This window comes from Mchenga conophoros, linkage group LG1 (genome assembly GCF_057382185.1).
Source record: "Mchenga conophoros isolate Kocher_MC1m ecotype Shallow Benthic linkage group LG1, M_conophoros_male_GT1.1, whole genome shotgun sequence".
Classification (NCBI taxonomy): Eukaryota; Metazoa; Chordata; class Actinopteri; order Cichliformes; family Cichlidae; genus Mchenga; species Mchenga conophoros.
Genome location: NC_140526.1, coordinates 32,760,737 through 32,773,216, shown reverse-complemented (window position 1 = coordinate 32,773,216; position 12,480 = coordinate 32,760,737). Strand labels below are relative to the sequence as shown.

Genomic DNA, 12,480 nt, shown 5'->3' with positions numbered 1-12,480 from the left:
GGCATACAGTATCTGTAATTGAATTCATTTATACAGCAGACATCTGCAGTGTTTTTCCAAAAAAAAACAAAACAATTTTTTTTCTTCACTATTTTCTAAAAAATCACTGAGAAATGGAGAAACAGCAAGTGAACCCATGCGTGATTCAAACAACTGTTCATTCATTCATTCTGTGTAACAGCTCCTTTACTAAGGGTTTGTTTTTGCCTTTGAAACACTATCACATTTATGAGAGTGCAAAGATGAAGCAGAGCTGGAGCTTGATAGTGCAGAGAACCTTTTTGATAATCAAAGCGAGAAGAAATCAGTCACATGATGGGAAAAAAGAAGAGGTGAAAATCCTTCATCACCTTTTTTATGTGTGTGTTGCAGCAGTGTAGCTCTTTCTTCACAATTGCTTCTTTTGTTTATTTCTCAAAGATAAAGTTGAGTTATATCTGCAGTGACACGGATAATTTAAAGATTTCAGCTGTGAATATGGCGTTAAGCTGGGCTGTTGAGTAGGACAGTATACTCTGCGCTTTGTAGCTCAAAGAAAGTGTGTCAATAGTGCCACCGCCTGGTTAGCCCTGAAGAAAAAATCTAATAGCTTGTAAATCAACATTCCTCCTCAAAACACAGCTTCTACTATAAGGTATGAATAATTGTAGCATATTGATGTACTGAGCGTTTTTCTCAGCTTTAACTGGAAATTTTATATATTAATTACAGACAGGCAACAAAATAAAGGTTCAAACACAAAGTTTTTATATGAAATTCAAAATCTTAACAGCAGGCAGTATGAACACAAACAACAAGGAAGCTAATCGTGTTCATGACAAATAGCAGTGCGGCAGGGTGATGGTAAAGCTGTGCACATATTGAATACAATAAAGGTCATTTGTTCTGACAGTGTAGATAAAATATATGTATATGCCAGTACCTTTGAACTGGCTCTATGATAACAAAGAGTTCTCAATGTCTTCACTCAGTGCAGTCTCTGCTGCCAAGTTGGCATGTACTGTATGTTCTCCAACAATGATGGTGAAAAAACCACCACCCACAGAGGTTTCATGTCAGCACAGTCTGCATCCATAACACTGTAGACATCTGTTGGTCCAAACGGGTTGTAGGGAAGCCAAATAGGTCAAACATGTCACAGTCGTGCTAGAACTCCCTTTGGATCAGCTCATCTGGTACTCCTCCTCAGGCTCTCCACGGTCTGCAGGAACGAGCGCAGGGCCTGGTCCTCCTCTAGGGTGGAGCAGTCCTCCTCCTCCTCCTCGATGATGCCACACTGCACGCAGCGGAGGCGGGGCTCACGTTGTCCTGCCCTGCAGACACAAGCTGTGGCCAGAGACTGGGGAAACTCCTCCATCACCAAAGGCAGCAGATGGGCAGGGAGCGTGTCCATGCTGGTCGCCATGGTGAACAGTGGCCCAAATGTGAGGATGATGAGCTGTAGACAGTGAAGCTCTTAAGGGAGACGGAAGCGTAGCATGTACGACTTTAAAGGTTTTGTTTTAAAAATTCTTGAGTGTCAAATCAGCCTGGACTGTTTTGGGACAGAAAATACAAAAATAAATTAAAACAAAAAAGAGTAAAATTTATAACAATATGAAGTAGTCAATCAGCAAAAGCTGGCTGACATCTCTGAAGGTTCTGCTTGATAAGATGATGTGAGAGATCCTGTTTTGCTCCTTTTCCAATCTGCTCGTCGTTCTTAAAACTCTGCAGTGAAATTACAAAGTGCGAGTAAGCAGTGGAGTCTGATCGCCACTGAGATCTTCTTTATATACATCTCCGCAGCCCACTCGCTTCTTCCTTTGGGCATCCCTCCACACAGAGCTCCTCTCCCCTCCTACATTCTCTGTGATGACACATTTCCGCAGCTTCCATACCAGTGCACCGGAATAATCTCCCAGAAACTGTTGGCATGGGAACCGGACAGTGATGTTTGGGAGGGAAGAGGCAGAACAGTGAAAAAGCAGCACATTGGTATGGACTGTGAAAATGACAAAAATGGTAAAAAGCCACTTTAGGAAGCTATGTGAGCTGGTAATTAGCACGCACAGTGTTAAATATAGGTATGTAAGACAAATTCATTACACAGTAGAGTTTACAGAGTTTTTACACTTAGCATTTAGGTGTGATGGTATGTGATAGACACACACGTTAACCACAGGCTGTACATAAAACGTAGTGACATTACCAACTGATTTGTGGTTGGCTTTTTGGAGCCAGAAGTGACCACATTTAGACAAGATGATGGATTTGAAAATTATCAGATTAATACTAGTAAGCCTTGTAGGCAGGGTACATCCTTAGGCTGTGTGCACAAACGCCTGCTAATTCATGCACAGATACCACACTAATAAGATAGTAGAATTCCACCGAGGCACCTCAGACTTATTGGACAGTGAAATAAACCACACAGCAAGGAAATACACGATAACCACAGCTGAAAGGTCCACTTGTGCGAACATGATGCAGAGTCAAAGCTTTAATAAAAATGTAGCAATTTATCTTCTTCTTCTGTTCCATTTAGGGGTTGCCACGGTTGCCATACTTTGTTCACTATATCCTTCCTCTGCATATGTACAAAACATCTTAGACTTTCCTCTCTTTAAAAAAAATATATATAACTAAATAAATCACTATCTGCACAAGTGTGCAGGTGTTCAGTTATAGAGACCAAACTTGTTTTACGTTCCAGGGTCTGAACATGATGTAAAGTTTGGCATTTTAACATAGGAATCAGTGCGGTCAACTCTCTTTTCAAGGCAGCCTTAAGTGGGCATTTCAGGAACTGCAATTTTTTGGTAACTGATGACTGTCTACAAAGCTAATTTATATTTTAACCAACTATAAATCCTAAAGAATAAAATTTTTAAAACTACAAAGACCTAACTGACACATTTGATTAATATAGTTTAAAATACATGAGGCATACTGTAGTCGGCTGTCGCTTCACAGCAAGGAGGTCCCGAGTTTGAGTCTGCAATCTGGCCAGGGCCTATCTGTGTGGAGTTTTCATGTTCTCCTGGTATTTCCGTGGGAGCTCCGGCTTCCTCCCACAGTCCAAACACATGCAATTAGTGGGGTTAGGTTAACTGGTGAGCCTTAATTGCCCCTAGGTGTAAATGTGAACGCGAATGGTTGTCTGTCTTGCTGTGTTAAGCCCTGCATCAGATTGGCAACCTGTTCAGGGTTTAATCCGCCTCTCGCCCTTTGGTGGCTAGGATAGGCTCCTGCCTCCCTACGACCATGATAAGAATAAGTGGAAGAGAATGGCTAGTTGGCTAAAATACACAATTCAAAATGCCAGTTACGAAAAATACTGGTGGCTACCATTGCTACCCCTCAGCTTCCTACTAGATACACCGATGGCTATAAATGTGAAAATCCTAGGTGATTTTCAGAAACATGACATCCAGGTCACTGAGATTCAAATGCACCCAAGATTTTTAGTAAATACACCTATGGTATCAATTTGAAAATCCTACATCATCTTCTTCTTGATTTATCATATTCACAAACTTGCGTGTCCACGTTGCCTGCCCAGCGGGATGACAACAATGCCCTATGAGCCTTTTATGGCTGAGGGGTAAAAAAGGTGACTGAACACAGGACATGTGGACAAACGACTGGATGAAGTTAGTTGAAAAGCATTTTTATTGACGTCTGCAACGACAGTACACCTTAACAACATTTAGATTACTCCAAACAAAGCAAGTAATGTGTGAGACCACTACTGCCATACTGGATGAAGTCAAAAGTCACAAAAGAATGTCAAACAAATGTCAGATTAGAATTTGTTTTCTGCTTCACTTCATCTGTACATGGGGTACAACATTTCAGCGAATCCAAGACTTGAGAAAAAATAAAAATAAAACGTCTGTAAAGATGGAGATAAATGTTGATGTGACCCACTTACTGCATAGAAAAAAAACAAGCCACCCACTCATTTATCGTGGAATAAAATACATTTTTGGAATGTCAAGTGTGCTGTGAGAATGACACGGAAACTCAATCATGACTGTAAACAAAACACATTTTTAGTATTCTAACCATCACAAACTCTCCCTCTATGCTCTTCATGTTTATACACGCAATGTATAGTTGGGTTAAATGACACAAGCAGCACCTTCGCTAACCCATCAACAGTAGAGGAAGTTTAAAAAAAAAAAAGGATGTTTTTGAATAAGCATGTGGTACTTTTCAACAGAAAGTTGTGCGTTTGCAGACGACAACAATGATGGAATTAAGGACGTTTTTAACATCACAGTAGAAATGGTTGAAAAAATAAACTTTTCATAAGTCTTGATAACTCACTAAGTGCTTTCAAAACAGTAAGCGCCTCCAGTTTTTATTAAGCAGCTTGAAGCTAGTCCACAAACTCACAGGAGGTCTGAAACAACAGACACGTCCAAATCTTTTAAATCTTCTCCCGCGGGGTTCATTTTTTGATTACGCTTTGCAGACAGATGGTTATTTTTTTGTTGTTGTTGTTGGTTTTAGTTTTAACATTAGTGTCCCATTCATTAAAGCTGTTCACTTAGTAAAGAGCAACGCTTTAATCAATATTGTTTGCACAACTGTTTGGATTGAATGCTTTTAATGTGGCCAGATACTGCCTCACATCATCTATGAGCTAGCAAATATCAGAGGGAGACAAAACTGAGATGTTTGCCCAGAAACTGTCACGTTCATCTGCTCGGGTCCGTGATGATGATGATGGTAGTCGGACGAGTCGTTAATCCCTCTGTCTTGGCCTCCACCGATCCGTCTACCCCTGCTTCTGCTTCTTGAGGTAACGAGCGCGCTGGGACAAACCCATCCCCATCACGTGGCTGTTGAGGATCTTGGCTGGGAGCAGAGCTGTAGTCACCCAACCCTACAGAGGGAAATTACATGGTCAGCTGGTGGCATTTACAAATAACAGATTAGCATTCATTATTAATTTCCAACCCACAGGAGCAACAAATGTGGCGAGCATGTTTGCGCGCAGGAAAATTCCGGCAATTGTGCCGTTTTAATGCCTGTGCCCTTTTCAAATTATGCTTGAACTACACGCCTTTTAGTACAAGTCCCTGCAATAACTGTGTATTTTGCATAAAGATCATAAAACCATTTCAGCATTATGCAAATCTTTTCTCACTGATGTCATCAAACGCTACACAGACAATCCCATGGTTCCTTTATAGCCAGTTGTAAAATTCTATCTCTCTCCCCTTTGACTCTATGGGTAAATTCATCTAATTTGCATGCTATACATCATATACTAACAGGCAGCTCAAATTAAACGTTTCCGCTTTAGCCAAAAAGTCTGTTACCTTACCTTTAAAGACAACAGTATCACACTGATTTCAATTATGATTACAGTAAACTTATTTTACAATCAAGGAACAGTTTAAGTAATAGAGCATTTCAGAGACTTAGAAACACATCCAGATAATTACTAGTAATTTCCTTTTTTCCCCTTTTCATTTTTCATGCTTTATTTACTTTAAAGCTGAAATTCATTTCTTATCTAAAATAACATATTATTAAAACCGAGGGGGTTGTAATCGTGGAAAGCCAGTGTGACTTTTTGTGTCAGCTTTAGGACAAAGAAAATCACACTATGGCCATCTGTATGTGCCAGTGAGCAGCGTGTACTGGACCTCCTCCACTGTGTGACAAAGACAAACCCTCAACTTGTGTGAGGAGGATGAATGAGTTGCAGAGAGACCGATCTGGCAAATACGTCGGGTGAAAACGACTGCGTTGATGTCCCTTTTAAGCGGGCATACACAACAGTTCAGTCACCGCCGCTGCCACAAAACATCATGCTTACATTCTGATCCCGAGGGAAGGATTCACACTTCGCAGTAGGGATGGGAATCATTCAAGTACAGCCGGGCGATATGACCAAAAATATTTATCACTATATCCATTTGAAAATTTGCGATAACGATATAACTGACGATATAATTGACACTAGACAAAATACTTTACAACTCCACAACTTTATTAGTGCAAAAAAACCCACATCAATGTATTTTCACTTAAACGAGCAGCTGTTTTTTATGTGCATTAAAGTTATCTAAAAATCTAACAGTGCAAATACAAATTCCTTGCTGACAGTTTAACCAAAAGGCATTTCCAGTGAATATTGGCCAACAAATCCTCAGCATAACCATGTATAATATCCACAAAACTTAATTACACACAATATGGTAATATTATGTTGAAGCACAGTACGTATCACTCCGCAGAGGCTCCTGCCTACGACAGCCGTAATGCTCCGACAATCCATCAAGCAGTGCGGGTTCCTAGCTTAGCAAAGTCGTACTAAAACATTTGACAGATTTTCGAGCGCCGTGTACATAAAATCGTTTTGAGGTCAGTAAACACAACCAGAATTCATACATGAGGCGCACGGGATTATAAGGGGCACTGTCGATTTTCAGAAACATCAAAGGATTGAGTTTAAGTGTGCCGTATTTTCCAAAAAACACGGTAATAACGACGGCCCGCTAGCACGCTCTACCAAAAATAGTGCTTTGTTGTTTATCTGACGGATGAAAGCTAAACCAGTCCCACACCACTGAAGTTGCAGCATTTTTACAAACCAATTCTGGTTCATCTGTTTCATTCAACGATCCACTTTCGCCCTTCTCATTCTCCATCGTCGTCATGCTTTTTCCGCCATGTGCGTATGAAAACAAAGGCACCGCGCATGCGCATTTTACCCATATTCTATTGCGAGATTTCATTTTCTTATCGTTGCCCAACATTATACTGGTATTACCGTGAACGGTATGATATGGCCCAGCCCTACTTCCAAGTGCTTATCATTACGATACATTGCCTTTGATTAACATGTTGATGCACTGCTGCAAGACAATCACCCAGGTGACGTCACTATAAGTAGGATTACACGAGTGTGTCCAAACTTCTGACTGGGACTGCATTTACTGTATTATGCACTGCTTTGTTATGTCAGTATCTCTAATAGTTTTCAGTTTCAGCTTTTCCTTGCTGCCCAGTCCAACTTTTGTTCACTCTCCCTCATTTACTAGTTAAGTGAAGAGTCACACAGTCATAACACGGGTAAGTGTAAATGACTGGGTTTGATGTATTATCAAAAACACTGTTATTTGGCACCAGCGTATCAATAACTGTGCTACAAGAGGAAGCACTATGATACACTGTAATACTGGCAAGCCCTGGTAACTTCAGTTACAGTTTCTGGTAGAGATGGACCGATCCGATAGTACGTGTCGGTATCGGTCCGATACTGACCTAAATTACTGGATCGGATATCGGAGAGAAATAAAAAATGTAATCCGATCCATTGAATATCACGAAAGCACCTCACAAAACTTGCGACACGCCGTAACTCGCCTCAGAACCGTAGCACGTTGGAGCAGTATGCATAACGTGATAGAGTGGCTGTGGTGTGCGAGACCTGTTGGTGGTATGGTTGAGCATTTGGAGCTTCGCTAGCAACCCGGCATTTCATCTCCGACAAAGTTATCCCCGAGAGAAGTAAAGCAAGTGTGTAAGTCCATCTCTGAATGTTTGTAAAGCATTCCCACGTTAAGCTTAACAACCGATTTATGGAGCGACTGCCTCTTCTCTCTCTCTCCTGCTGCTACTTCAATCATGAAACTGCTTAATGATCAGCTGATCGGCTTTTCTGTCGCGACTCCGTCTCTCTTGTTTGTTTTTAGCCCACTTTGCACCAGAAAGAGGAAACCAGCGGCTGAACAACAGCAGCACGTTTAAGCTTGATAATCTGTTGTTAGAATTTATTTAATATTACACCAGGATCCTTTTCTACGTAGCTGACGGCTGGTAACTGTGCAGGGGCGGATCTAGCAAAGTTTAGCCAGGGGGGCCGATAGGGCATTAACAGGGAAAAGGGGGCACAAAGACATACTTTTCTTTCTTATTCTCATTTAAAATGTCTAGCTTTTAATAAATAATTATCTGAATCTCACACCCGAAGTTTTAATTTGATGTAAAATGAATAGAAGTCCATAACTGTATATAGTAACTATTAAGTCTAATATATATACCCTAGTAAGCTTTTACTTTTTCCTTTGGGAAGGCACCATCTGTGCAGTCTGCAATTCTGTTAAAGAAAGATGTTGAATCTATTTAATATTTCTTGAAAAATAATTGATTTCTGTGCATTTTTTTTCACACTGCATCAAATTAAAGTTGATTACGTCGATTAAGCATCATGAGGTGGAGGGTGAGGGGTGGTTCCCTATTTTTTATTTTTTTGTTGTTGTTGTTGCTGGGAGTTGGAACCCTATTAGTTAGGTTGCTTAATATTTACGCTAAGTACTCTTTAAAATACCAGAATAGGGAGGATGGTGTAGGTTTAAGTTTATTAGATTGATCAGTATTGCTCAACTATGAAATATTTTTTTTGCATACAGGTATAACAGAATAGCTTTAGTGTTGTTGTTTTTTTAAACTTGAGTATGAACTTATACAAAATGCAGCAAGATATTAAAAAAACAGTTTTATTGATTAAAAAAAACACACTATATCGGATTCATATCGGTATCGGCAGATATCCAAATTTATGATATCGGTATCGGACATAAAAAAGTGGTATCGTGCCATCTCTAGTTTCTGGAATGTGGGCTCTTCGCCCTCGATTGTAGCCGGAGACCTGGCTCACCAAGAGTGATGACACTAGATGTGAAAGTTGGGCGAGCCGATACAATTTAAGTTCAAGGCTCACGGTGAAATAACAACTGCAAACCTGCAAATGGTCAGAACAGGGCTACCAAGAGGGAGCTGTAATGAGACAACATTGAAGCGAGTATAACTCGGGTACAGGCTTTGATTCTGCACACGCAAACCTTTTCTCTGCACCTCATACAGAGGCTGGAGGCAGGAAAGAGTGCTGACTTTATCTTATCCACAAAAAAGAAAAAAGAATTATTTTTTTATTCTCGAATAAAGCTTACTTATGCTGATTAGAATGTATTGACCACCTGTATGCTCTTAATAGACCCTATTCTTATTTATATGCACATCAATAAACAAGATCATTGATATTCATGTCACACAGTTCACTGGTGTACAGCACAGCATGAAGGAACTGTAAAGAGAAAATGACTGCTGCTCTCAGTGACCTCTGCTAAAAACGAAGACGCCTCCGAAAAAAAAGAAAAGCAAAACTATGTTTGTGTTTCCATCTCATTTCTGATGCTCATTTCTCTGCAGAGTAATTGCAGTGTTAGGATGCAGACAATACTGAAAAGATAGCTGAGCATCCCACTCCATTATTTCAGAGGATGTTTACCTTTTGACAGATGCTTTAGCAACTGTTGACACAACATTAATTCAGTGAATGGAGATGAGCCTGTAGGAGGCTATTTTGTATAAAGTGAAACTGCCGCCTGATGGGGTTTCAGTCCTGTTGCCATCACATACCTTGACTACCTGCAGTACGATTCTCGCTCGTTATCGTGAGTGTTACGCTGCAGCAGATCCATTACTACTACAGAGAAACCAGTTGTGTTAAAATAGCATTGCTTTTATGTGCTCCCCTATCTTTTATTGTCATTAAGACTACCATTTGCCGAGTAAGAACTGGCCTGTCGAGTCATTTTAAGTTCCAACTAACTGAAGCACTTTCAGCGGAGCTCGAGTCACTGTCAGCAGCAGGTTTATTGTACACACAAATGTCAAAGCAGCTATAGCATCCCAATATTGTTAGTCATGGTTAGTTACTGCCAGCCGTTAAAAGCTTATCCATCTGCAGATACAGTCAGGATTATGTACTGTGCAAATGAAATGTATTTGATTTTGTTGTTAAATTGGTTACACAAATCTTGGCTCCTACACCAACTAAAGGTGTTTTCAAAACACATTATACTCCCAAAATATTCGCTCATCTGCCTTCACCCATATATGACCTTGACTGACATCTCATTCCTAGTCTATATGGTTTAATATGATGTGGGCCAACCTATCACAGCTTTAACAGCTTCAAATGGTCTGGGAAGGCTTTCCACAAGGTTTAAGGATTGTTTATGGGAATTTTTTGCCATTCTTCCAGACGCATATTTGTGAGGTCTCACACTGATTGGACGAGAAGGCCTGGCTCGCAGTCTCCGCTCTAATTCATCCCAAAGGTTTTATATGAGGTTGAAGTCAGGACTCTGTGCAAGACAGTCAAATTCTTCCACACTAAACTCTCTCATCCCCACACCATAATCCCCTCTCCACCAAACTTTACACTTGGCACAATGCAGGCAGACAAGTACCGTTCTCCTAGCAACCGCCAAACCCAGACTCATCCATCGCATTGCCCGACAGAGAAGCATGATATGTCACATGATACGTCAAAGTCAAACTTGTCCTGGATTTTTAGTAAATGAATCTATGAAATCAATTTGAAAATCCTACAACGCCTTGTTAATGTCTGTGCAAACTTTGGTGTCCACGCTGCAAAAAGATGATACCAAGGCTGAATAAATGATGCTCCAATTTACACATGAGAACCTACCATTATGGCATGAGGCAGATAGCCATTGGTCTGGGTCTGTAGCCCCACAGTGTTGAGCTGAGATGCAACATAGCGCTCTGGGCTGGGCTTGTCCAGTGTAGCCCGTCGGATTTTACTCAGCTTAGTCGCAACAAAAAATGGCAAAACACTCTGGAAGAAGAGAACAATGAGATTATAAGTTACAATGTGTCAAATTGTGTAACTCTAATGTATCAATACAGTATTCAGAAACGTGTTTTTTTGGCCTGAAGTCTTATGAAATTTGCATTAATAACTACAGTTATGTCTATATTAAATATGTGGGTCTTTCGCAGTGGTATAAACTTTACCTGAATAATGATCCCCTTATTCTTGTATTCAGCCTGCAGTCCTCGTGAAAAGAAGTCCACAAATGCCTACATGAAATAAATGTAGCTCATTAAATCACAAAGATCTAGAAAGGTGGCAAAAAGGTGACACTGAAAAGATCCTTTAAACTGTCAAAATTTATTAAAAACATTAAAAACGAAATCAATGAGTGACTGTATCAATGGTACCAGCAGACGAAATTATCAGCAAACTGGACGACAAACTCAAGATGTTGCAAAGGCTAATTTTAGCTGCTTATTTAAAAACAGCAGCCAGGACGGGACCCAGGATTAAGACAGCAGTAAATTAACCAGGAAAACTGTGAACAGCAGGCTGTATTTAAGATAACAAATGCACATGAGACCGTGATAAAACATTATGATGCCACATGTTCCTATAAACATTTAATTGGTACACTACCTCAGGACCCGAGTTACTCACCGGCTCATTTATTTTGAATAAAAACAGCAAAATTAAAAAACAAAACAACAAAAAAAAAACCACTTCATCCCTTCTTCTAAATAAATATTGGACAAACTTCAATCACCATCGTCAATAAATTATCAGTACGCTGTTCAATTAGAATAATTCATAAGATGAGATGGATTCCTCTTCAGTACATGGTAAGCTGAGTCCAACTTCAGTTAACACTTTATGAAAAGGTCATAAACCATGTAGCGCAATTACCTTGGAGGCAGAATAGACAGTAAGAAGAGGAACAGGGTACATGCCGCTGGCAGACGAGATGTTGAGGATGGCTCCCTTCTTCCTAAAAACAGCAAGACAAGCCGGTGCTTTTTTTTTAAAGAAGCAAATTACGAGTGAAAAGAAAGATGTGCAACAAACACTTCAATCCCCAGGTAACAAAAAGAAGACGGTAGTATGTGTACTTGCATGCTGAGCCAAAACTGCTCTTGCTGTACATCAAAGTGGAACTGGTAGATACAGATAGGATCAAAGATTTCATCAAGATACCTAAATGTTTACAATGTGGGGAATAGTTCAACTCTAGCCTGCGGTGCTTGCATACATTTCATTTAACAAAAAAAGAAAAAGACCAATGAAGGAATCATCTTTCTATTATAATATCTGGCAGTTTGCGTGACCCATCCCTTGTGGAATTATTCAGCCACATTAGTCAACAACAGCCTACGATCAAGCATGCGGCCCACCGGCTTATAACTGCACGACACATTAGCATACACCAAGTGTGCCAGGACTTATTTGAAAACAGAAAACAAACCAATATGCCTCAACACAGAGCCACATTTATTAGGATACATCTATCATGACTTCTATTTCCAAAGAACGAAAGAGGAAATCCAAGTTGTCATATACTTCTGTGAACTGATCTTTTTCCTGGAGCTGAATGACTATATGACACACAGAAGGGGAAATCATTTGATCGCCTGCTGAATTTTTAGCTATGGTCACTTCCAAAGAAATCAAAACTCTCTTTTAATGGTAGTTTCATTTAGAAATTAAAAACCCCACATTGCATAAAAATTATGAATTGTTCTGCATGTCACTGAGTGAAAAGTATTTGATCAGCAAGCCAAACATGATGTTGTAATTGATGGATTTTGATCCACTCCTCATTACAGAACCTGTCTGTAATGAGGAGTTCA

The 12,480-nt window shown here is 40.0% G+C and overlaps 1 protein-coding gene across 1 annotated transcript in view; it reads right to left on the bottom strand.

Moving 5' to 3' along the window:
* Positions 1-3,631: 3,631 nt before the first annotated feature.
* The window catches only part of hsd17b12b (hydroxysteroid (17-beta) dehydrogenase 12b), a 28,160-nt gene continuing 19,311 nt past the window's right edge, over positions 3,632-12,480 (bottom strand). The window contains exons 8-11 of the mRNA XM_085275709.1: positions 11,540-11,621; positions 10,834-10,899; positions 10,505-10,654; positions 3,632-4,876 (exon numbers count right to left, since the gene is read on the bottom strand). Of these exons, the coding sequence (XP_085131835.1) occupies positions 4,769-4,876; positions 10,505-10,654; positions 10,834-10,899; positions 11,540-11,621 (406 nt within the window). The 3' untranslated portion in view covers positions 3,632-4,768. The remainder of the gene's footprint in view (positions 4,877-10,504; positions 10,655-10,833; positions 10,900-11,539; positions 11,622-12,480) is intronic.